A 26,527-nucleotide genomic window follows, 5' to 3' on the forward strand; every position below is an offset into this window, starting at 1 on the left:
ATGAAATTTCAAAATGTCTCACTTTCGACATTTGATATGTTGTCTATGTTCTATTGTGAATACAATATCAGTTTTTGAGATTTGTTAATTATTGCATTCCGTTTTTATTTACAATTTGTACTTTGTCCCAACTTTTTTGGAATCGGGGTTGTATTGTGTCACTTTTGTTTCACTGGATCTGCTATTTTGCATGCTGATTGAATCTGATAGTCATCACACTGTTTGCACTAACTGCACACCATGGGCTCTGTATTTCTATGAGAGGACGATTCAGATCTATTTGACTTTACCTACCTTTCTGTGCTGGCACTGTGAGCTTGGCAGTCTTCCTCTGACACTCTCCCCGATGGAAACTGTTGTATGTGACAGCATTAGATGTGACTGTGAGCTGAGCAGGCATGTCTTCTCCTCCAACATTATGCACCTCCACAATTACATCAAAGTCTGTTCCGTGAATGGCTTGGGCATGCTTTATAGACAGCTCCAGCTTGCCAGGCTGTCCATTTTGTCTCATCACGTGTTTCCCTGCCTTTTCATAGACCTTTCGCTCCATTATGGAACCTGATGAAGTGGAATGGGTGACTAGAACATAGCACTTGCAGAGGCGAGCTATTATCTACAATGCAGAGTGACTGATCACAGGTGAGTTGAGTAAAATACCTTCAGGGTATTTGTAGTTGGTAGTGATGTCTTCCCTGTAGTCTCCATATACACTTTTAGTGCTGATGTTTCTTCCAACAGTCATGTGATTCACTGACAGTTGTGTTCTCTTCCCATCTGGATGAACTATCCAGTAGACCATGTCTGCGTTTACCTCCGAAAACACAAATGGTGCATCATATTTCATCCACACCTCGCCCTCTCTCACCGCCTTCACTGGACATGGCCCACAACAATATATACCTGGAGTGAGAAACCCCCCACACACAAATTTAATTCATTTTAATTGTAAACTTTTCCAAGTGCTTAGATAGGACATGAAATTACAATCGAATATTTTTAGGTAATTAGTCTCCCACACACAGCACGGTGGTGTAGTGGTTAGCATTGTCACCTCACAGCAAGAAGGTCCTGGGTTTGAGCACAGTGGCCAGCGAGGGCCTTTCTGTGTGGAGTTTACATGTTCTCCCCATGTCTGTGTGGGTTTCCTCCGGGTGCTCCGGTTTCCCCCACAATCCAAAGATATGCAGGTTAGGCTAATTGGTGGCTATAAAATTGACTGTAAGTGTGAATGTGAGTGTGAATGGTTGTCTGTGTCTATGTGTCAGCCCTGTGATGACCTGGCGACTTGTCCAGGGTGTACCCCGCCTTTCGCCCGTAGTCAGCTGGGATAGGCTCCAGCTTGCCTGCGACCCTGTACAGGAAAAGCAGCTACAGATAATGGATGGACCCATATACACACACTACAACCCCAAGCAATCTGGGACAGTATGGAAATCGCAGATAAAAAAAACAAAACAGTGATTTCTAAATGTATATTGACGGGTTTTTTTAGAGGGTTTTTTTGCAGACAGTATGAACCCAATAATTGATGAGCCACACCATGAAGTTATGGGAAAGGGTATTGGAGGCAAGAATGAGAAGAGAGGTAGCAATCTATGAACAGTAGTATGGGTTTATAACAAGGAAGAGCACGTCAGCTGCAATTTTTGCTTTAAGAATGCTAATGGTTTCCTCCGAGTACTCCGGTTTCCCCCACACCACAGTCCAAAGACATGCAGGTTAGGTTAATGTGGGGCGGCCTTGGGCTGAAGTGCCCTTGAGCAAGGTACCTGACCCCTGACTGCTCCCCGGGCGCTGTAGTGTGGCTGCCCACTGCTCTGGGTGCGTGTGTTCACTGCTTCAGATGGGTTAAATGCAGAGGATGAATTTCACTGTGGTTGAAGTGTGCATGTGACCAATAAAGGTTTCTTCTTCTTGATTTCAATTTCAACATACGTATTGTCCCAACTTTTTCTGATTTGAGGTTGCACATAACCTACACACATAGTTAGAAACTTTATTCTACAGACTTTAATTAACTCATAAGTGCTCAGTTTGTGAGCTTGAAGTAGTTAATTATTCTTTCACTTTGTTAAATAGAAGAAATAAACCTTGAGGTGTCACTGTCCTGGCCAGATGTGCCCTTCCTCTTTTTTTCTCTCCCTCTCTGCATGTTTGTGTGTGTGATTTCAAGTGCAGATTTACAGAAAAATAAAGATTTTAAATATATGAACTATTAATTAATAATGTGTGTGTGTGTGTGTCTTTTGCAGTGGCACGTGGGCTGGGCATGCTTCCTGATAACAGCACACCTGAACCTCATCTCCTGCCAGCATTTAAACCCCAGTTTCACTTCAGATCTCCGCCAGTTCATTGTTCCACCCTTAGCAAAAAGAAGTTTATTCAAGTGTACTATGAGTATACTTATTTTTTACTAAAACTGCAGAAGTATACTTGAAGTTGACTTTTTATAAACTATATTTTATATACTTAAGAATAGTATAGTGAAGTATACTTGGCTTATACTCAAAAGTATAAATAAAAGTCTAAGACTAAGTACATTAATACTAAGACTTATACTTTAATACTAAAACGTATACTTTAGTATACTTTTCACGTTTTTCTGCCACAAAGTACTAATACTTAGTATATCTTGCTCCAAGTGCATAATAAGGTCAAGTCATTGACTCATGCTTAACATTTAATTTATATATTAATATAATATAATGCTAGAGTTTAAAACTTTACAGTATATAGTATGTGTGCTCAATTGCATTATCTTTATGTACCTTAAAATCATACACAAAAACAGAAAAACTTTTGACTTGACTTTATTGATCAATTTCTCCAGTAAGGAAGGACTTGATTTCATAGGTCTTTATTTTTGAAATGTTTGAAAATATATCAAACTTGTTTTCAACATTCTGTCTTGTGATTTTGTAAATGCATCACACTCTTGTGTACATACAGTATGAGTAAACTTTAAGAATACATTAAGGAGTATATTTCCAGTATATAAATAGTAAGCTACAAGTAATATGCCAAGCAAACTTAAAGTATAACAAGTAAACTAGTGAAATAACCAACGTTTATAACAGTATACTTAAAGTATACAATAATAAACTAAAAATAGGGACTTGAAGTATGTAACTAAGGGGTGTTGTGGCTCAGTCAACTAAAGCGCCATACCATAAATCTGGGGACCTGGGTTCGATTCCAACCCAAGGTAATTTCCTGATCCCTCTCCTGCTCATTTCCTGTCTCTACACTGTCCTATCCATTAAAGGTGAAAAAAGCCCCAAAAAAGAAGTATATCGATAAGTGTACTTGTGGTATACTTTAAGCATGCAAGAGGGATATACCAAGTACATTGATAGTATATAGATGAGTGTACTTGTTGTATACTTTAAAGTGTACTTTTGCAAACTTAAAATGAACTTTAAAGTATACTTTTATAAACTTGAAATGTTCCAATTTAGTCCGAAAAAGTATTAAATTTGTATACTTTCTAGTACACTAAAAGTACATGGTCTGTAGTATACTTGCTATACTTATACTCATACTGAAGCATACTTAATAAAATATCAATCAAATCAAATATCATCTTTTTGATCATCTTTGTAAAATAAGTTATCTTGATAGATGTTTATATTTGTGAAATTGCTGATAAATCTAGCTCATAGCTGACTGACTGACAGAATGCAGTGAACTCCTGCTAAGTCACTTCAGTTTCACAGCGAAGTGACCATGTGGTAACACATGCTTTAACACAACTCGTACATAAATATAGGGAAATGAATGTAATATTATACCTTCATAATGCCAAGAGTGGAAAGTCAGAAGCAAGGTATGTATTTTATCATTTTATTAACTTTTGACATGTTAGCTTGATGAATGAGGAGGAGCACTGGTGATATCAATGCCTGATGTTCATGCCAATTTCAAAAACTGTAATATATATATGTATAAAACTAATTTTAATGCCTTAAACGTAGACTGCCTTTCAGATTTTTCAAGTTTGGGTCATAAAAAGAATTTTCCCTGACACCCAATTATTTTTGTTTAGTGAACCAAAAGCTATTGAATTCGAATCACAGACTTCCAATTTTATTAGTTTTTTTTTAACTAGAACAATGAATGAATTTAGGGCCACATGGCCCTAAAATTCCCTGCTATTTTTTCTTGCTTCACCATGATGCAATACAAGATACTATGTCATGCATCACATGGTGGGCTTTCCCCGTTCACGCAAGGCATTGTGGGATAAAAATTTGAAACAGGTGAGAACAATGGAGGACGCGAATGAAACGTGAAAGACCTACTACAGTAACGGAAAGCGAAAAGACGTTATGTTGTAAAGGAAAGGAAACGCAGGACCAAACTAGAAAAGCACTCGGAGAGCGCAGACCTCCGCCAAGAATCCTTTAAAAAAATCCGGGATCCAGAAGGTGATCCGGATCACCGCCAAAATTTAATGGATTGTTACTTGAGCCCAGTCACACCTCTGGAAAAAAATTTCAGAGCAATCCGTTCATAACTTTTTCCGTAATGTTGCTAACAGACAAACCAACACAAACCAACGCTACCGAAAACATAACCTCCTTGGCGGAGGTAACTAATAAATATCGGTGGTCAGCGAGCACCTCAGTGTGATCAGCTGTTCATTTAGCAACAGAATGATGTAACTGTCAGTGCATGGTCAAAGGTAAACCTGTAGATGGCAGTAACGCAACACTGAATGCCAACTGCTGTAAAACCCAAAAGATGAAGAAAAAGAAGACGAAGGTAAGCGTGCACATGTGCACATGGACTTCCTCTGTCTGCTTGACTGTGTGAAGCAGGCAATTTCATGCACATTATTTGCTATGGAATCCCCTCAAATTAAATAACTTCCCAGCCACAGAATTGCCTGGGTTTTTTTAGATATTACAGAAATAAATATGTATCACAATGACCAAATTTCAGAGGGAACTAAATTTCACTGATTTTATTAAATTGAAAGGCTGTCTAGTTTTAATGTTGACGTATGAAAGAAATGTGCCCTCAATTGTACAGTATTAGGGAGGACTTTTATTTTGATTTTGGATAATATCAGCAAAGGGGTCAATGATATGCATTGTAATAGACACGTGATGTGTTGATATAAAAACCGTGTGCACGCAGCAAATAAAAACCTTTTGTATGAACATCCTACAACGAGTGTGTCATGCGTAATTCCTGTGTCAGGTCAGCTTAATTAATAGGGTACTCATAGGGTATGCACGAGTCTTCCTGTGTAACTCTGCCAACACTTGAGATAAAGGTAAAAGTTGAAGATGAATTTATGAACACTATATGTTGGAATTACAATGAAAATGTGTTTAACCATGTGGTTGAGCTGCCTGTTAAAGGGTTAAATCCTACCATCACTCCTTTCCTGTGGGGTTGGGTCAAGTACTTGCCATCCATCATAACCTTCTGGGAGATCCTCTCTGCTCATCCAGGACTCCACCCAACAATGGAAATTCCTGAAAAAAAAAAGAAAGAAAACAGTTCAGACACATTCAGTGTATCTGAGATTTAAAGGACTCAAGTACCATAGAGCATGAGCTTTACCAGATTGTGTCATTCCTGCCCTCAGATACACGCTCCAGCTGCTCATTAAACAGGCAATCCACTTTGATGTTACCATTGGTGTCATGGGCTGAGCTGTAATTTGTGACACATCGGGTTGGAATGCCCAAACAGCGAAGAACTGCAGAGGTCAAAAGATAAACAGTGAAACCTAATGCATAGGAACCAGTCAATATGGTTGTAAATATGCTCATCAGTGATCAGAACTGTCTAACTCAGCTTTTTGTGCAGGCACTCGAGTTTGAGACCAGTTTTTGTAACATGGTGATGTTTGCTTAACATCATAAGGCTATGAAATCAGCAAACAAATCAACTGTGCAGTAATAATTTATACTATTAGAAGAAATTTTCTTAAATTTGATTTCATATATGTTTTCCTTACTTGTGCAGGCTACAGCAGAGAAAACCCAACACTGGCCATAGCGCACCCGTTGAGCCCCTCCCTCACTCCAGCGTCTCAGGATGGGAACACTGCCGGTCCACCTTGTAGGGGCCACACCATCACTGTACTCTCCATCCCAGCGCCCGAATATCACTCCACGGTCATCGTTGGCATTTACCTGCCAGTCACAAACACATTTGTCCAGTTAAACCTTTGCCCTCGGTGGTGTAGTGGTTAGCGCTGTCGCCTCACAGCAAGAAGGTCTGGGTTCAAGCCCCGTGGCCGGCGAGGGCCTTTCTGTGTGGAGTTTGCATGTTCTCCCCGTGTCCGCGTGGGTTTCCTCCGGGTGCTCCGGTTTCCCCCACAGTCCAAAGACATGCAGGTTAGGTTAACTGGTGACTCTAAATTGACCGTAGGTGTGAATGGTTGTCTGTGTCTATGTGTCAGCCCTGTGATGACCTGGCGACTTGTCCAGGGTGTACCCCGCCTTTCGCCCGTAGTCAGCTGGGATAGGCTCCAGCTTGCCTGCGACCCTGTAGAAGGATAAAGCGGCTAGAGATAATGAGATGAGGTGGGAAACCTTTGCCCTCAGTGATATTGTCTGACCAAAAATAATATAGTATTAATTGAAATTGCATATATGGTACAGGGTATCAGAGGTGGACAGTATCGAAGTACATTTACTTGAGTACTGTACTTAAGTACACTTTTTGAGTATCTGTACTTTACTTGAGTATTATTTTTTTTGGAAACTTATGACTTTAACTTCACTACATTTGAAAGGCATATATCGTACTTTTCACTCCACTACATTTCTATCAAGGTCCTCGTTACTCATTACTATGAAGCAGCTTTGAAAGTGGATGTTTTTTTCTTTTCAAAAACATGATTGTTTTTTTTCTCAGGTGACACTGAGGGCCTGTCAGTAATCACTAGGGTCACGTCACATCCATAGACTGTATAAAATCAAGATCAGTGATTTCTCAGCAGCGTTATTTGAACACAATCATTTGATGGCAGAATGGAAGGAGGCGGTTCTTCTGGGGAATGCACACGCTCATGGCTTTACCTAGAACCCATGTTTCAGTTTTCTGAAAGGATTAAAAATATGTTTCGTTTTAAATGTTTGCTGAAAACAAACCACATCACGGCCTACAAAAACTTGCCGTCCGACCTGCGGAAGCATATCGAGGTATATAAAGGTTTTATTCCAAGAGAAAGCTTGCAATGAAGTTGTCTGTGCTTTTAGAGCTAGTGATAACGTTGCAATAGCTACAGTATGCAGTGTGGTTAGTCAAATGACTTTCTATGGATTTGCCCGCCAAGTTGCCGTAGCCTTGTCCACAGCTAACGTTAACACATAGCGAGTTAACTTGGACACTGTTAGCGTGTAAAAATGGACTTACACTAACATGAATAACATTAACTTATCTGAAGTCCTTTCAGAAATATGTTTTAGCATAATCTTGCCAAATAAACAAAATGTAGAAATCTTTCTTTTCTAGTAATGTTAGCTACCCAATATGATTTCAAGTTTGAAAAGAGTTTGCTAGCGTGTCAGGTGGAGTTTCACGGACTAGCTAGCTTAACGTTAAACCATCATGATGGCACAGCATGCGTTCATTTTGTGAATTCACAAAATAATCCAGTAGGTTGCTTCAGAGGCATGAGGTATTATAAGCATTGTGGCAATAATACAACAATGTGTTAACAGAAAATGTACTTTTAATACTTAAGTATTTTTAAAAGCAAGTACTTCAGTACTTTAACTTAAGTACGGTAAAAATTTGACTGGACAAATTCCACTTGTATCGGAGTAACATTTAACCAGTGGGATCTGTACTTTGACTTAAGGAATGAAGTTAGGTACTTTGTCCGCCTCTGCAAGGTGTTTAAAAAAAATTTGATATCATTTCACAATCTAATAACTTTGCCAATTCTTGTTCAATTGACCTCAAATTTTAACAGCATGTGTGGAAACAGGTCAAAATTTAATGTTTAATGTTTTTTGTTTTTATCTTTTTAGGTATAGAAATGCCATTCGCTGGAAAAGAAAAGGCATTTTGTGTGTTCGAGTACACGCGAACACAGTTGAACAAGATGGTGCAGCGTGCATTTATGAAAGAATTCTCTAAAAATGCACCAACTGCAATGCAGATTTGGACACAGCACAAAAAGTTCAAAGAGGAAGGCTGTCTGTCTGTGTCTGCGTGTCAGATGGCGCGCATATTGAAAATTTGTGAAATTGTTCATGGAATCCACATACCTTTGAATTTCTCATTCAAATTTTGAGGAATAAACCTTATATTGCTCAACATTAAGCCTGTTCAGTTTCATTTGCCTAGACTACTGTATGTAGTTTCTGGGATATATACATCTCAAATAATATAAATTTTTTTGAAACACCCTGAATAATAGTTCAAGATTCGAGATAACATTAATATTTTAATCCACGGTCATGTTATCTTGTTATCAATGGTTTTGCTGTAAGAAATAGTAAATGATCAAACTAGAGAGTAATGAATTGATGGGACACCCAGACCTTTGCCTTACCATTGCAGTAATTGTCCTACTAACGTAAACAGGATCTGCTCTCTTCTTGATATCCATCTCAGAGTTTTTCAAGGCAGCAGGGGAGTTATCCAGTACTTCAAAACAGATATCCATCATACCTTTTTCAAACTAGACAGAGATCACAAGAGTTATAAAATCCACATATGTTCATCTTCTGGCCTCTTTGGCAGAAAAGTTTCACTGTCAAAGTTTTCTGTCAGCATCGTCAGTGCCAGTTCCCACCTTCTGGCTAAGACATGGAACATCATAAAATACATGTTGAGTAGACCGTAACTGCCATCATCCATATTAGGGATATGACCAAATATGGAATTATTATTCTGAATAAACAGATATGTGGGTGGCACGGTGGTGTAGTGGTTAGCGCTGTCGCCTCACAGCAAGAAGGTCCGGGTTCGAGCCCCGTGGACGGCAAGGGCCTTTCTGTGCAGAGTTTGCATGTTCTCCCTGTGTCCACGTGGGTTTCCTCCAGGTGCTCCAGTTTCCCCCACAGTCCAAAGACATGCAGGTTAGGTTAACTGGTGGCTCTAAATTGACCGTAGGTGTGAACGTGAGTGTGAATGGTTGTCTGTGTCTATGTGTCAGCCCTGTGATGACCTGGCGACTTGTCCAGGGTGTACCCCGCCTTTCGCCCGTAGTCAGCTGGGATAGGCTCCAGCTTGCCTGCGACCCTGAGAACAGGATAAAGCGGCTAGAGATAATGAGATGAGAAACAGATATGTTCTAAACAAACACAATTATGATTTTTTCCCCCACAGGACATCTGACTGAGACTAGTCATGTGCAGTGCTTTTTGCTTTCATGTAGGCATGAACATGTGAAGCTTGCAGGACAAAGAAAGACCACAAACATGTAGTGCTGCATGATGAATCATTCCTCTGTAGTCATGGTGGTTTAAATTACACTACTTGTTTGTTTATATTATGGGAAATAGAACCAACCTAATTTGTTAAAAATATCACTGCAGACGCACAAAAATAATAACCGCAAAACAGTTCAGGTTCCCAAGTGATACATCAGAAAAGCATTTGCTCTATTGTTGGAAGATCTGTTCAGTTGGGAGTTCAAATCTTGATGATGCCACACTGTAGCCAGGAGCCAAGAATGCAAAACTGGCTTTGCTGGCCTAGTGGGAAGGATGGCATACTCTCTCTCCTGTCAGTCACAGCAACGATCACAGCCCTGTGACACTGCATGAGCAAGATTTTGAAAACATGCATTTTAGAAGAAGAAGCCTTTATTTGTCACATGCACACTCAAGCACAGTGAAATTCGTCCTCTGCATTTAAGCCATCTGAAACAGTGAACACACATAAAAGTGAGCAATTAACCCACACACACATACCCAGAGCAGTGGGCAGCTGTACTACAGCACCCAGGGAGCAGTTGGGAGTTAGGTGCCTTGCTCAAGGGCACTTCAGCCCAAAGCCGCCCCATATCAGCTTAACCGGCATGTCTTTGGACTGTGGGGGAAACCGGAGCACCCGGAGGAAACCCACACAGACATGGGGAGAACATGCAAACTCCACACAAAAAGGCCCCTGTCAGCCACTGGGCTCGAACCCAGAACCTTCTTGCTGTGAGGTGACAGTGCTAACCACTACACCACCATGCTTGCTTCATGTGTCATAAGCCCCTTCTAGTTCAGGCCACACCCACTTTGTCTCATCTCATCTCATCTCATTATCTCTAGCCGCTTTATCCTTCTACAGGGTCGCAGGCAAGCTGGAGCCTATCCCAGCTGACTACGGGCGAAAGGCGGGGTACACCCTGGACAAGTCGCCAGGTCATCACAGGACTGACACATAGACACAGACAACCATTCACACTTACGGTCAATTTAGAGTCACCAGTTAACCTAACCTGCATGTCTTTGGACTGTGGGGGAAACCGGAGCACCCGGAGGAAACCCACGCGGACACGGGGAGAACATGCAAACTCCACACAGAAAGGCCCTCACCGGCCCCGGGGCTCGAACCCAGGACCTTCTTGCTGTGAAGCAACAGCGCTAACCACTACACCACCGTGTCCCCCCACCCACTTTGTGTTTAAATCAAATACATATATGTTATATGGAGCACTAAACACACACAGATACATATGTGAACAGTGGTATTGGGTGACTAGGTGCAGGGTACAGAACAGGACTAAATTATAATTGCCCAGACTCCAAGCCATGGATGGACATTGCATTGCGAGGATTTTAATGAAAAGACAAACACTTTACTATTGCACCAACAGTAACAAGTCTGAAACCAAAACTTCTTTGGCAAGCAGTGGTTTTGATCACTATAGGTACTCATCAGAGACAATTTTTCTATATTCTTCACCTTTTACTACGTTTATTTTGCCTTTGTTTGCCCTTTCTGTCTTTACTGGCCTAAATGAAAATGGGGTGGCAGGCCCTTGTTTGTAAGGCAAGCATTCTCACACATCTTGAGCAGAAACGCTTGACATCCAGGCAGAAAGACTGCCCAGGCTGACCAGCCCCCTGTGTCTGTCTTGTCACACAGCTGCTACAATTCACACACTCCACCATCGAACTGCTGATTCTGACCACAGATTCCAACAGGATAAAAAAAAACCACCCATATATCCATCTTTCCTGTCAGTTGTCCTAGCCCATGACTGTATCTTTGTGACAACTTTGACCTCCAGTTCATTCAATCTGGCAGCTTCAGAGAACTGGCATTCTAATAATTTTAACTTCTTACCAAACGTGAACCTTATTGTCTGTGCATATGTACTTTTTTAAACTCTGTTTCTGAGCACAAAAGTTCTCTATTGTTAAAAAAAAAAAGATCACACTGCTATTGTAGAAGAAAGGGTTACCTGTCCAAAGTTCCAGGGCAGAGTGGTGATTTGGTCCCATGAGCCCTGGTACAGGATGCCATTCTCATTCAGGATGTACTCCCACAAAAGCTCTTCATCAGGCAAATACACAGAGTCGGCTGGAGGATCAAATATAAACACACACATAGAGAATAAAGTCAGACCTAAAGGTTAATACATCCATTAAAGTGCTATTATCTCTTTACATGTAATTTTTTTCTTTATCTTCTATTATGGTTTTGTTTTATTACCTATTATATTTTTATATAGTATTTTATATAGTATTTATACAGTATTTATATAGTATTTTTATACAGTTATATAGATTTGATTAGATTTTCTGGATGAAGGGCCAAAATTGTATTTGGAAAGCCAGAAATAAACCATTATTGTTATTTTATTTATTTATTTATTTATTTATTTGAATAAGACATTTTGGCAGTTCTAATATATCCAAACAGGCCAGGGCCGGCTCTAGGTCTTTGGCTGCCCTAGGCGAGATTGAGTTTTGGCGCCCCCCCCAAGAAAAAAAACCCTCTAATAACATCTAAATAACACTTTAATCTAATCACTCTATTCTATTACTATTAAACAATGTACAGTGCATGGACAATAAACAAGAAGTCATTTTTATCTTTTTCATTATTGTTATTATTGTTATCATTATTCACATAAAGTGTCACAAAGTAAAATGACCACACAAATTCAATACATATCTCCATATAATGGGCAAAAACTCTTCCGCACCCTGTTCAAAGTGTAGTGCATGGACAATAAACAAGAAATTATTTTTAGTTTCTTTTTTGCTATTAAAAGTTAAGTCATCTCTGAAGAATTAAATTAAATGAATAAAAAATTCTACAATTCTAAATTGTGCAAACTTAAGCACCCTGTTAGGACATCAATGGGCTGTATTTTCAAACAAAAGTGCTATTATGGGTACTTTGTTATTGAAGTAACATTACAATGGGACTCGTCTGGTCTTCCTAATGGCAAATTCCTTGATAATATCATCAAATGATATTTCTCTTGAGATCTCTTGGTTGATGCTCATCAGAGCAAGCCCATTCAGACGTTCTTGACTCATTGTTGACCTTAAGTACGTCTTCAGCAGTTTTAATTTTGAAAAGCTTCTTTCAGCAGAAGCTACTGTCACAGGTAGTGTAACAGCAGGGGTAAGGAGGGCGTATTTCTACATCCCCAGCCGCATCAGAGGTGTTGTAAAAAAGGTTTTCAACCTTTCATGAGCCAGGGCGCACTTTTTTCAATGAAAAAATCTCAAGGCACATCACCAATAGAAAATGTTGACTGAAACTAAAACGCTGTTGCCAATATTTACAATATACAGTCATTCTATAATTTTCCACGGTACACTTGGTGATCTCTCACGGCACACTAGTGTTCCGCGGTACTAGAGTTCGGCAGCACAGTGGTTGAAAACACTGTACACCACTGATGCACTTGGTAACATCTCCATTCAATAACTCCATCCCTCCTTTTTGGTGGGGTTTTGGTCGCCCTTGGCGCCCCTGGGCACACTCGGTCGCCTATAGCAATCGCCGGCGCTGGTAAAGAGAACACATCTGAGTGCTTGTTTCGTTTCCCTGCAGTCTTGACGCACTGAGATTGCTTCTTGTTTTCAACGCGTTTATTATATTTTCCTCCAGGAAGCTCTTCGCAACATGGTTGCTTGAATGAGCTGCTAAACTGTCATTTTAATGAGAACACAGATCAACAAAGCAGCTTTGTTTTATTTAAAAAAAAAAAACGTGCCAGGCACCATTGGAATATCTCGCTGCGAAACGTGTTCGGTGCATAAAAGACCTTTACTTCAGCCCAGACTGCTCAACGACACCGACAGACTGCTCCAAGTGCAGCCATATTCAAAACAAGCAACAGATCTATGTCAGTTATCTACGTTATGCAAAAACACTCTTTAGCCAACAACACTTAGGCTATTACATGGCCAAAACAGAGAATAGCCGCGGATGCGCACTTGCGCGCCCGAAGACACACTATAGACAGGGCGAACCACTGTTGAGCGCTTATTGTTTCATGATTAACAACCCCCACCCCGCTTTTTTTGACAAATCTCACCCTGACTACATGCTTTGCTGTACAATTAAATTAGGCTAAGACATAATGCTGACTGGTTTCAGAATAGTGGAAGTCATAATTTTTCTCCCCCCGTTTCTGCGCCCCTGGATGGACGCAGCGCCCTTAGCATTTGCCTATATTGCCTATGCCATGGGCCGGCTCTGAAACAGGCTACAGTGGTGCTTGAAAGTTTGTGAATCCTTTAGAATTTTCTATATTTCTGCATAAATATGACCTAAAACATCATCAGATTTTCACACAAGTCCTAAAAGTAGATAAAGAGAACCCACTTAAACAAATGAGACAAAAATATTATACTTTGTCATTTATTTACTGAGGAAAATGATCCAATATTACATATCTGTGCGTGGCAAAAGTATGTGAACCTCTAGGATTAGCAATTAATTTGAAGGTGAAATTAGAGTCAGGTGTTTTCAGTCAGTGGGATGACAATCAGGTGTGAGTGGGCACCCTGTTTTATTTAAAAAACAGGGATCTATCAAAGTCTGATCTTCACAACACATGTTTGTGGAAGTGTATCATGGCACGAACAAAGGAGATTTCTGAGGACCTCAGAAAAAGCGTTGTTGATGCTCATCAGGCTGGAAAAGGTTACAAAACCATCTCTAAAGCGTTTGGACTCCACCAATCCACAGTCAGACAGATTGTGTACAAATGGAGGAAATTCAAGACCATTGTTACCCTCCCCAGGAGTGGTCGACCAACAAAGATCACTCCAAGAGCAAGGCATGCAATAGTCGACGAGGTCACAAAGGACCCCAGGGTAACTTCTAAGCAACTGAAGGCCTCTCTCACACTGGCTAATATTAATTTTCATAAGTCCCCCATCAGGAGAACACTGAACAACAATGGTGTGCATGGCAGGGTTGCAAGGAGAAAGCCACTGCTCTCCAAAAAGAACATTGCTGCTCATCTGCAGGTTGCTAAAGATCACGTGGACAAGCCAGAAGACTATTGGAAAAATGGTTTGTGGATGGATGAAACCAAAATATAAATTTTTGGTTTAAATGAGAAGTGTTATGTTTGGAGAAAGGAAAACACTGCATTCCAGCATAAGAACCTTATCCCATCTGTGAAACATGGTGGTGGTAGTACCATGGTTTGGGCCTGTTTTGCTGCATCTGTGCCAGGACAGCTTGCCATCATTGACAGAACAATGAATTCTGAATTATATCAACAAATTCTAAAGGAAAATGTCAGGACATCTGTCCATGAACTGAATCTCAAGAGAAGATGGGTCATGCAGCAAGCCAACGACCCTAAGCACACAAGTCGTTCTACCAAAGAATGGTTAAAGAAGAATAAAGTTAATGTTTTGGAATGGCCAAGTCAAAGTCCTGACCTTAATTCAATTGAAATGTTGTGGAAGGACCTGAAGCAAGCAGTTCATGTGAGGAAACCCACCAACATCCCAGAGTTGAAGTTGTTCTGTACGGAGGAATGGGCTAAAATTCCTCCAGAGCGGTGTGCAAGACTGATCAACAGTTACCGGAAACGTTTAGTTGCAGTTATTGCTGCACAAGGGGATCACACCAGATACTGAAAGCAAAGGTTCACATACTTTTGCCACTCACAGATATGTAATATTGGATCATTTTCCTCAATAAATAAATGACCAAGTATAATATTTTTGTCTCATTTGTTTAAGTGGGTTCTCTTTATCTACTTTTAGGACTTGTGTGAAAATCTGATGATGTTTTAGGTCATATTTATGCAGAAATATAGAAAATTCTAAAGGGTTCACAAACTTTCAAGCACCAGCTGTATACAGTCACTAATGTGATTTTATGTGATAACTAACATCATGATAATCAATTAAATAACTTTTGCAGTAGTTTGAAAATGATATACTTGTCTGACTGAAAAGATGGAGAAATATTACACACCTTTAGTCCAGGGGTTGAAGAGCAGGAAAAAGGAATGAGACGAGCTCTGTTCTATGATGTGTCCTTCAGAAGAGAGCAAGAGCACAGTAGCGCTGTACCGACCCACAGGGGCATCGGCAGGGCTATGGACCCTCAGCAGTACCTCATTCTGAGCAGCCTGCTGACTGAACCACCATTTACCATGAGCTGCTCTTGAACCTGACACCCTCAGAATCACCTCCCCCCGTGCACCTGGAGCACACACACACACACACACACACACACATGTATTTTGTTGAATTATGCATTCCATCCATACATCCATTTTGGCATATCACTATAGTGACATGGCCACTCTGACAGCTTCAGAGAACATTACAGTAGTGGTTTCCCATTGCCTTCAACTGGATTATTATAGAGGTTTTTTCCTCTCAACCATTCACACTTATGGACAATTTAGAACCACCAATTAGCCTAACCTTCATGTCTTTGGACTGTGGGAGAAACCAGAGTACTTAGAGGAAACCCACGCAGATATGGGGAGAACATACAAACTCCACACAGAAAGGCCCCCTATCGACTGCTGGGCTCAAACCCAGAACCTTCTTGCTGTGAGGCAAGAGTGCTAACCACTTGCACCCCCATGCCACCAAATTATACATTATTAAAGCTAAATGCAGTCGATTGTGTGTGTGTGTGTGAGTGTGAGCATGTTCATGTATATACACACACACATTTACTTTGGGTAAGTATTTCTTACAGTACTGAATAAATTAATGCCATTCCTGCAAATTGTTATTTCATTATTTGAGGTAGGAAACAATTGTGGGGCAGCACGGTGGTGTAGTGGTTAGCGCTGTCGCCTCACAGCAAGAAGGTCCGGGTTCGAGCCCTGTGCCCGACGAGGGCCTTTCTGTGCGGAGTTTGCATGTTCTCCCCGTGTCCGCGTAGGTTTCCTCCGGGTGCTCCGGTTTCCCCCACAGTTCAAAGACATGCAGGTTAGGTTAACTGGTGACTCTAAATTGACCGTAGGTGTGAATGTGAGTGTGAATGGTTGTCTGTGTCTATGTGTCAGCCCTGTGATGACCTGGCGACTTGTCCAGGGTGTACCCTGCCTTTCGCCCATAGTCAGCTGGGATAGGCTCCAGCTTGCCTGCGACCCTGTAGAGCAGGATAAAGTGGCTAGAGATAATGAGATGAGATGAGATAAGCCAAAGTTCCACTGAATTGCCGGTGTTGTTGCACAATAGTGGGGCAGCATATTCAGAACCTGATTTAACGCCGTAGAGTTATTATCAAAAACTGGATCTGCAGCAAGCACCAACAGGGCCCCATTGGGGTGATGAACAATTTCAGTGGAGGACAAAACAGTCGCATTTTTTAAAATGTCAGATTACGTTAGCTTAAAATACTCCACGACTCCAAGATCTTTTTATAGCAAATACTGCAAATTAATTTTTCCGTAAACAGACTATGGGGTACAGAACCATTTCTATTGTAAAATGTATTGCAAAGATTCAGAAAGGGAATGGGGAAACCTCACAAACACACCTGCTTTATCAAACACAGTTGAAAAAGGCGCTTCTAAAACAGCTCAGAACCATCTGCTAGACTGTGTGCTGGTTGACTATGTTGTCGAGTCTCAATTGCCTCTTCCAGGGTGACACTAAAATTCGTGAGATAGTAACCTATAGCATAAGTCAATTGTGAAAGTTTCTCAATTTTGTTTTTGGTTTCGTCTTTATTAATGTTGTCCTGTCCCATCAAATACTATAATCACGAGCCTCTGCTCTAAAGAGCTGTTCTTGAACTTGAAGTATGCACACTTTAAATTCTTTTACTCCATCTTTAACACTCTCTGTACTCTGAAGACTTTCATTCTCTTCTCATTCCTCTTCCTCCCTTCTATATCCAACCACAGCCACTCTAGCACTTGGTGTGCTCAGTGTTATTACTGACCGAGGTTGAGGACCAGATTGAGCTGGTGGTTTGGAGGCAGTGGAGGGGAATCTTCACATTGCAGGAGCATAGAGAAGGGCTGTCCACGACGCACAACCAGCCGCTCGGTGCCTATTTCTTCTGTGTGGTGGGCACGGTTATTCACTTTGCACTGCAGGTCCACACCTCGAAATACAGCTGGAGGTGAAAAGTACATGAGAAGTGTGAGGAAAGCATAGGCATTTAACAGGAATTCCTGAGAGTGTCTCACTGGAACAGGACAGGATTAGTGTCCTTACATTCAAGAAGTTTCATGTGTTTTAATTAAGGGGAAAACACCAGTCATCTTGACTTAATCTTTTGGCATCTTGGCCCCCCCGATTGTTTTTGCAACTGTAAAGCAACCTTGGGTGTGACAAAGGTGCTATATACATTATTATTATTATTATTATTATTATTACTCCCACATGCTATTCAAAATGGCCAGATGAGTGAAAACCCTCCAAAAAACTTTTCACACAACATTGTTATTTTGCGTGTGCAAATTTAATTTACAAAATAATAGGTTCTTACTGTTTCCTTGTGGGAAAATAAATTCAGACCTTTCAGATTTCTTCCAGACTGATTTTTTTTTTTACTTTTCAAGCTGTCCCTATTCGGTTTCCTTTCTATATTTAAATTGTATAATTAAACAGGAAAATGTGAAATTTGGTGGCGCGTACACCTGAAGGCACGTCTTGGGCTGCGCACGCGGCGAGTGAGCTCCAGCATGCGCACCATGAACAAGGCACACCTGTTCTCAATTAGAGAACTAGGTGTTTGGCTATTTAAGGACTGCGCTGATGCAAATGCGATGCGAAGTATTACGCCACATTCAGTGCACATTACCGAGCCTTTCTTCCCGTGTTCGTGGTTTCCTGGTTTCTTGATTCCTGTTTCTAGTTCTCGTTTTGCCTCCGACATGCTGTTTGCGCCTCGACCGACCCTTTGCCTGTATTCTCCTTTATGACCTTGCCTGCCGATTTGGACTGTTTGCCTTTTGTGTTTTGTACATATATGCACTTTATTAACATAAACACTTCTGCACATACTGTACATCCACCTCTCTCACGTATTGAACAGAATACTTCGCCTTACAATGGATGTAGCAGATGTGTTCCAGTACGCGATTCCACGCCGCTTCCAGGTTTCCCTGTCCCTGCCTCATATTTCCATCGACGTACCGATGCTCACCCTCCTACGTACCCCCTACGATGGAGAATATCATCCGTGTGGATTCCACATCCAGTGGGTCCTCTATGATGACTTCCTAGCCACCCGAACCCATCTGGGTGAGCTTCATCCTGACGTTCACTGCTGGACGAGCACACAGATGGGTGGAATATCTGATTCGGGTGCAACACCCGTGCCTTCAAAACTCTCAGACTTTCTTTGCCATGCTCAAGTTTATCTATGAATCATTAGTAAAGGAGAAACCCCATGAAAATTTTTGGGGAGGGCAATCAGGCCGGTGGGCGACTCAGCGGAGGAGGCCATCGCTCCAGAGTTCCTCCCAGTGGCTGATATAGAGACAGCAGAGGAGGCTGCCTCTTTTGAGCTGGTTTCTCAGCCAGAACCAGCACCTGAATCCATGCCTGTTCCTGTGCCAGCGTCTGTTCCTGTGCCAACGGCAGAGCCAGAGTCAGCACCAGTGTCTGCTCCCGTGCCAGAGGTGGAGCCAGCGTAAGAGCCCGCTTCAGCGCCCGCTCCAGAGCCAGAGCCTGCGTCAGAGTCTACTCCAGAGCCAGTGCCAGAGTTAAGGCCAGAACATGAGCCTGTTCCTGAACTGGTGTCAGAAGACGTCGGAACGACCTCTGCCTCAGCCGGTCACAAAGACAGCTGTGTCGTCTCGTCGCCAGGTCCTAACCCGGACCAAAGCAGTGCGCTGACAGAGCCCGAGCCCAGTCCAGAGTCCAAGTAATCTTCAGAGCCCGAGTCCAGAGTCCCGAGGTCAAGCCTACTCCTAGCCAAGAAACCAAGTTGTGTCCTGAGCCCAAACCCCCACCGGGGCCTAGTATGATGGATTTTCGCTCCCAGAGGGAGCTCTTTGGGAGGGGGTCCTGTCAGTCCTGCGTGCTGTGCCATGTACACCTGAAGGCATGCCTTGGGCTGCACACGCGGCGAGTGAGCTCCAGCACGCACACCGTGAACAAGGTGCACCTGTTCTCAATTAGAGAACTAGGTGTTTGGCTATTTAAGGACTGTGCTGATGTAAATGCGATGCAAAGTATTACGCCACGTTCAGTGCACATTACCGAGCGTTTCTTCCCGTGTTCGTGTTTTCCTAGTTTTTCAATTCCTGTTTCTAGTTCTCGTTCTCGTTTTGCCTCCGACATACTGTTTGCGCCTTGACCGACCCTTTGCCTGTATTCTCGTTGATGACCTTGCCTGCCGATTTGGACTGTTTTGCTTTTTGTATTTTGTACATATATGCACTTTAAGTGTTTTATTTTAATAAACACTTCTGCACATACATCTGCCTCTCTCGCGTACTTGACAGCTATGCCTTATGAAGGCTGTTAGTACAGAAAAGAGGATGTCTTAAGACAATGGTTTTGAAGCCTCAACATCTTTTGATCTATATTATTTTGGAATCTGTTTAGCCATCCGTTTTCCAAATCATATTGTGAGTGCCTTTAAACATCATATATTTTCATGAGAGCATATTTCACGATATTTCATGATAGGTGGCGCATGCTCCTTGCGGCAACAAGGTCAGGTGCACTACGTTCTGTTTGTAGAAATGTTTGTTTGTTTGCGTGGTGAAAGTTTGTCTTTTTAGTACTGCGAGTTAATTATAAGCATCCACACTCACGCAAGATGAGACGAGACATGGAAATACTTTTAATTTTGGGAGTAATCATCTGCCTCCTGGATTGCATGGTGTTGGCGACTGGGCTTCCTACAGGACCCCGACTTAAAATCATTTATAGCCGGGAGGCTCTGCTAAAACTCAGGGAAGCAGTTCCATCTTTCTCCCAAGATCAATTTCTGGGATTACCGACACCACCATATGCATGCCATAAAACAAGACGAAAACGGGGGAGGAAAGGAGGGGTGTGGGCCCAACTTAGGAGGAGACCGTTCAGACAACCACTACCAACAATCATGTTTGGGAACGTATAAAGTATACGGAACAAAATTGATGAACTTCGCGCCTGTGCGCAATATTTAGCGGACTACCGGCAATCCTGTCTGATCTGTCTATCAGAAACCTGGCTGACGGAATCAGATCCCGACTCAGCCGCCGACCTGGAAGATTTCACACTGGTAAGGGCAGACCGTAATGCAAACTCTGGAAATAGCAAAGGCGGAGGTGTGTGTTTGTTCGTAAATAACAAATACTGTAACCCAACATACGTTACTGTGAAACATAGACTTTGCACAAAAGACACAGAACTGTTAGCGGTCAACCTAAGACCCTATTACATGCCCCGCGAAATAAATCAGATCTGCCTTTTTATTGTATACATTGCACCCTCAGCTGATGTGAGGGAGGCGGGCAACACTATACACGAGCTGGTGACACTGACTGAAGCAAAAGCGCCCGACGCAGCAAAATTCATACTTGGCAATTTCAATCTTTGTAGTCTGGCTGAGACCCTGCCTGCTTACCATCAATATGTGGCATGTTCTACACGCGAGGAAGCGTGTTTAGATCTGTGCTACGGCAACCTGGGCTCTACCAGGGCTCGGTAGGTCAGACCACAACATGATCCATCTAATACCAACATATCAGCCTTTGCTGCATCGAGAAAAGGTGAGAAAAAAAGAAGTAAAGTGCTGGTCAGCTGAAGCTTACAACACTCTGAGAGTCTGCCTAGACTGCACTGACTGGGAGTTTGTAATAAACTCATCGACGGACATCAGTGACGCTGTGCTCGTAGTCACAGGATACATTAACTTCTGTGAGGATCTAATCGTTCCCAAAAAGACAGTGAAACTTTACCCCAACAACAAACCATGGGTCATCCCTGAACTCAAAGAACTGCTAAACCAAAAAAAGAGGTTATTTAAATCTGGGGGTTCAAAAGAGGACATGAAACTTTTACAGAAAAACATTAAAAGAAAAATACTGGACTGTAAAACTGTTTACAAAAATAAGATTCAGTCACTTTTTAATAGTGATTCTCGGAAGGCCTGGCAGGGACTACAAATAATGACTGGATATAAACCTAAAATGCATAACCTGACTGTTTCAAATGATATTTTTGCAGAAGAACTTAACTCATTTTATTGCAGATTTGATAGTACTGACTATACAGCTCAGCAGACCCTGGCAATGGATGCAGTCAATGCTATGCAAGCCAGTGACATTACAATCACCATTGATGAGGTTAAAGGACAATTTTTACACATTAATACCAATAAATCTCAAGGTCCAGATGGCATTAGCTGTAAAGTTTTGCGTACATGTGCCGACTTACTTGCCCCTCCCTTTCAAGTGTTGTTTCAACGTTCTGTAGACACTGGTTTAATACCTGACCAGTGGAAGCAGTCTCTGATCGTACCAGTGCCTAAAAACAACAGGCCCAAAGAGATGAATGATTTAAGACTTGTTGCATTAACATCAGCTCCCATGAAATGCCTGGAGAAGATTGTGCTGAAACATCTGCTTACTGACGTAGCACCATCACTGGATCCATACCAGTTTGCATACCAGCCAAAGCGTGGTGTGGAGGATGCACTGCTGACAGTGACAACTAGTATATACGAGCATCTTGAAGCACCTCAGAGTTTTGTAAAGATTGTCTTTATTGACTTCAGCAGTGCATTCAACACCATACAACCCCACCTGATGGTACGTAAGCTGGTAGATCTAGGCGTTAATCCAAGGCTCATCATGTGGATCAACAATTTTCTTCTAAAGCGAATCCAACAGGTCAGGTTTAATCAGACTATCTCTTCCATGAGGTACATCAATACTGGTGCACCGCAGGGCTGTGTGTTGTCCCCTATACTTTATACACTTTACACCAATGAGTGCTGCGCTTTTGACACCAGACACTCTTATTTTAAGTATGCGGATGACACTGCCCTGGTAGGATTTTTAACAACAGGGAGTGCATCAATAGCCAGCTTTGAGGAGGAAGTGGGGAGCTTCATAAGCTGGTGCTTTGAAAACCATCTTACTGTAAATGCAACCAAAACTAAAGAAATGGTTATTGATTTTAGACGTAATACAGAAGAAGTACCCCACACAGTCGTCAATAACACATCCATTGAAAGAGTTAACACCTACAAATATTTAGGGATTGAACTTGATGATCAGTTGAAGTTTGACAAATGTGCCACTTCTAAGGTAAAAAAGCTCCAACAGAGAATGTTTTTCTTAAGGAAGTTATGAAGTTTTAATGTTGATAGATGTATTTTACAGTTGTTTTATAGGTCTGTGCTTCAGAGTGTCTTGTCCTTTGGACTGATCTGTGTCTTTGGCAATATGCATAAACATCTCATCTCATCTCATTATCTGTAGCCACTTTATCCTGTTCTACAGGGTCGCAGGCAAGCTGGAGCCTATCCCAGCTGACTACGGGCGAAAGGCAGGGTACACCCTGGACAAGTCGCCAGGTCATCACAGGGCTGACACATAGACACAGACCACCATTCACACTCACATTCACACCTACGGTCAATTTAGAGTCACCAGTTAACCTAACCTGCATGCCTTTGGACTGTGGGGGAAACTGGAGCACCCGGAGGAAACCCATGTGGACACGGGGAGAACATGCAAACTCTGCACAGAAAGGCCCTCGCCGGCCACGGGGCTCGAACCCGGACCTTCTTGCTGTGAGGCGACAGCGCTAACCACTACACCACCGTGCCGCCCTGCGTAAACATGATCAGGATAAATTACAACGTATTATTAAGAATGCCAGTGGGATAATTGGGTGTAATCAAGTATCAGCTGTCCAGCTATACAAAGACATTATACTACATAAAGCTGAGAGTATTCTCAGGGATCCAACCCATCCCCTATACAATAGATTCCAGCCAAGCCAACGTGGCAAGGGGAGACTGCTGCAAAGGAAAATAAGAACTATCAGGTTCAGTAAGTCATTTGTCCCCACTGCAATCAGGATTTTAAATGAAGGGCAAAGAACTTGACAGTACTGCGTGTGCGTGTTGGGGGGGGATGTGAAAGACTTTAACTTTAACGAGAACAATAAAACTTTTACAAGCAGATATTGTTACCTCAGGGCTTCAAAAACACCTCTTATTTTCTTAATTTGGAGATGTCTGATTACTATAAACTAAGGGCCAAGTAACATAGACATAAAAACAATGTATACCACTGCAAAACCACTCAGCCCTTGCCAATGAACTGAATAAACATATGTAGTACAACCACAAGGACTTTACTACACTGGATTCCTAAACTGCTATATTATGAATATAAAGTTAATGCCTCTCCAGGGATGTCATTGGGTTTTGTGATTCATTTTGCAAATGTTTCTTATGAAGCATTTAGGTGTACTGCAGTTAAGACAGAAACCAGGCCCTTTCAAGGGCTTATAACCAGTTTTGGTCATAGAGCTGATAATGGCAATACTGTTCACCAAGTTTGCATCATTTAACTGATAATACTAATACTTATTTCGTGTTCGTTGTACTAATGCACTTCAGATTCACATAAGTCATTTGATTGATTTACATTTGAAGAGAAAAAATGACTTAAATTATTCAGCTTGTCACTAATCAGATAAAATTGTCCTTAGTAGTTATTGGAAATTATGCTTTTCTCTATTATCATGTAGCATATTTATGAAATTTAGGATTTAAATGTAATTTAGGACAAGACTTCTCGTCCATATGATCAGAAATGTTTCTTACCTTTGTGATTGGCCATTGTCAGTCTTCTGTATTACTCCAGTCAAAGTTCTTGTTGCAATAATGCTTCGTTAAGTTCCACAACACAGTCTAGAGAGGTTTTCTTCCCTTTAATACATATACCTTCATCAGGACCCTGTATTTATATAATGCACCAGAGCCCTTCCCTCTTACACAGTCTCTCCCTTTTTCTCTCTCTGCCTCTCACTTCTTGCCCTCTGTGTCAGTGCACACATACGCTCACACATCCACTCCTTTGTGGCCTCTGACATCACACACGTATAAAGAATGTGTGTCTGTATGTCTGTAGGTGTGCATGTGTGTGCGCACATTAGTAAAAATTAAAGTAAACGCTTCTTTTCTAAAAGAAAAAAAAGAAATCAGGTCTTGGTATAGTTACAAAATCCAGCGTCACCTGTTTGCTGAATCTTACACAGAGGCTTTTGTTTCTTGTTCGTGATAGTTAATGTCTAGTACCTCAGCTCTCTTCCAGTAAATGTTCTGCATCTTGATGAGAGTGTAAAGCATGCTATTCTGTTTCAGGAGCATCTTTATTCTTTTTAGAGCTGCTGATTGGAGTTAGTAAAGCAACAGGGAAAAATCTGAATCCCTGGCATGTCAAAGTTGTATTAACATAAACAGGAAAGTCCATCTGAGGGCCAACATTATATTCACATCAGTTCAAAACACTGGTTGGACCTGTACCTGTTTTTCCTGGCACAATGAGTGTGAAAGGCAAATCTAAAACTATTCAGTATTTTCCCCAAAGTCCACAACTTCAACCATCTGCAGATATATTTTGTGAATAACACATTGCAGTGCCAGTATCATAAATTGCTTTACTCTTTCCAGAAATCTGAAATATCAGTGGTGACATCAACCCTACCAATGTGAACCATATGAGTAATATTACATATTAAATCTGCTTTTTGGCATAGATTTAAGCTTCATAAATGCATGTGTTGATGAAATTTATTGATTTATTAATGAATGATATTTACTACTTTTTATGACATTTTTAAAAACCCAATTATAGTTGCGTTGAAAGTTATGGAACCTCTGGAAAACAAGTTATAGTATTTCCTGTTATCACTTACACTATATCACACCTACAAACAGTTGTTCCCTCACCAGCTTTTTCCCTTTTCTCTCTTGAAGTGAATGAAACAAAAAAAAAACACTGAGTGTCATGATACTGAGGAACTAGAGAGCCCTCTGTCCTGTAGATTCTCCCGTGAAAGAAAACCTATTGATGATCATTAGAAAGCGCTGACAGCTAAGACTTCTTCACTAAATGTTACATAAACATTCTAACAAATTTCCCCTAAACGTAAACATTCTAACAAAATAACATTTGAGAGGGGCTATGTGTAAGAATTTTAGTTTAAAACATTTAAAAAATGAACTACAATTATCAACAGAGTCTGTTGAACAGATTGTGAAGAAGTGACAGATTTGTCATGTACTCAAGTTAGCATGCTAACCACCTAGCTCTGAGACAGGATACACCATCCGTCTTGTAATACCACTTTGTACCTCAAGAGGTGATAGTGAGTCACTGTTGTGTCCAGTTTGCCCTCAGTCCAATATGAGATTAGAAGGACCCATCCCACGTGACGTCACGACAAATGCGGCTGCCATTTTGGACATGAACTACCAGTAATCTACCACAGCCAACAACGAGGAACGACGGCGAAGCATCGAAAGGAATATAGCCATCAAAGAAAGTTTTTACTTTCAGCAAGACTTCCATCATGCCATTATATTGTTGTGCACCTGGATGTAGTAACCATCAACACACAAGGCAAGATTTATCATTTTATCGGATCCCGACAGATGCTGACCGACGGAGAAGATGGATGGTCTCTAAAATATTGGCAAAATGATGTTTATTGACATAGCAACCATGTGTAATGGGAAGCATTTGCATATCCGAAGTGTTGTGTTTACATCAAAGATAAAATAAACCGATATGACAACGACTGCTGCTGCCAGGTTGGGGACACAAACTAGTAGAAAGGAAGTGTGCCAACAGTGCCAACACACTTCCTTTCTACTAGTTTGTGTCCCCAGAATTTTCCCACGACTTCTATCCATGTTTCTGTAGTTGCCCCTCTTTCCCACGGTTGTTTTGCTACAATGTTTGTAGTGGGTGTGGCAATAGGTTGAGAAAGTGTTTATCATTCAGTGCATCTTCAGATCATGTGAGTGCTAGTCTTCAGCGTTAGCCATGTCGAAAAGAAAACAAGGTACTCTTTCGAGTTTTGGATTTGTTAAGAAAAGTAAAAATTCCGAGGAGCAGCAAGACAGTTCTTCAGCAGATGACAGTGGACAACCGTCCGCAACCACCATA

At 41.5% G+C, this 26,527-nt stretch overlaps 1 protein-coding gene across 1 annotated transcript in view; it reads right to left on the reverse strand.

The window, feature by feature from the left end:
- The window catches only part of tgm2l (transglutaminase 2, like), a 34,816-nt gene extending 10,623 nt beyond the window's left edge, over nt 1-24,193 (reverse strand). The window contains exons 1-10 of the mRNA XM_060922955.1: nt 24,178-24,193; nt 17,326-17,502; nt 15,388-15,618; nt 11,384-11,502; nt 8,531-8,659; nt 5,978-6,155; nt 5,578-5,716; nt 5,386-5,489; nt 661-903; nt 295-561 (exon numbers count right to left, since the gene is read on the reverse strand). Of these exons, the coding sequence (XP_060778938.1) occupies nt 295-561; nt 661-903; nt 5,386-5,489; nt 5,578-5,716; nt 5,978-6,155; nt 8,531-8,659; nt 11,384-11,502; nt 15,388-15,618; nt 17,326-17,502; nt 24,178-24,193 (1,603 nt within the window). The remainder of the gene's footprint in view (nt 1-294; nt 562-660; nt 904-5,385; nt 5,490-5,577; nt 5,717-5,977; nt 6,156-8,530; nt 8,660-11,383; nt 11,503-15,387; nt 15,619-17,325; nt 17,503-24,177) is intronic.
- Nucleotides 24,194-26,527: the final 2,334 nt, after the last annotated feature.

The sequence above is a fragment of the Neoarius graeffei genome, chromosome 6, assembly GCF_027579695.1.
Source record: "Neoarius graeffei isolate fNeoGra1 chromosome 6, fNeoGra1.pri, whole genome shotgun sequence".
Classification (NCBI taxonomy): domain Eukaryota; kingdom Metazoa; phylum Chordata; class Actinopteri; order Siluriformes; family Ariidae; genus Neoarius; species Neoarius graeffei.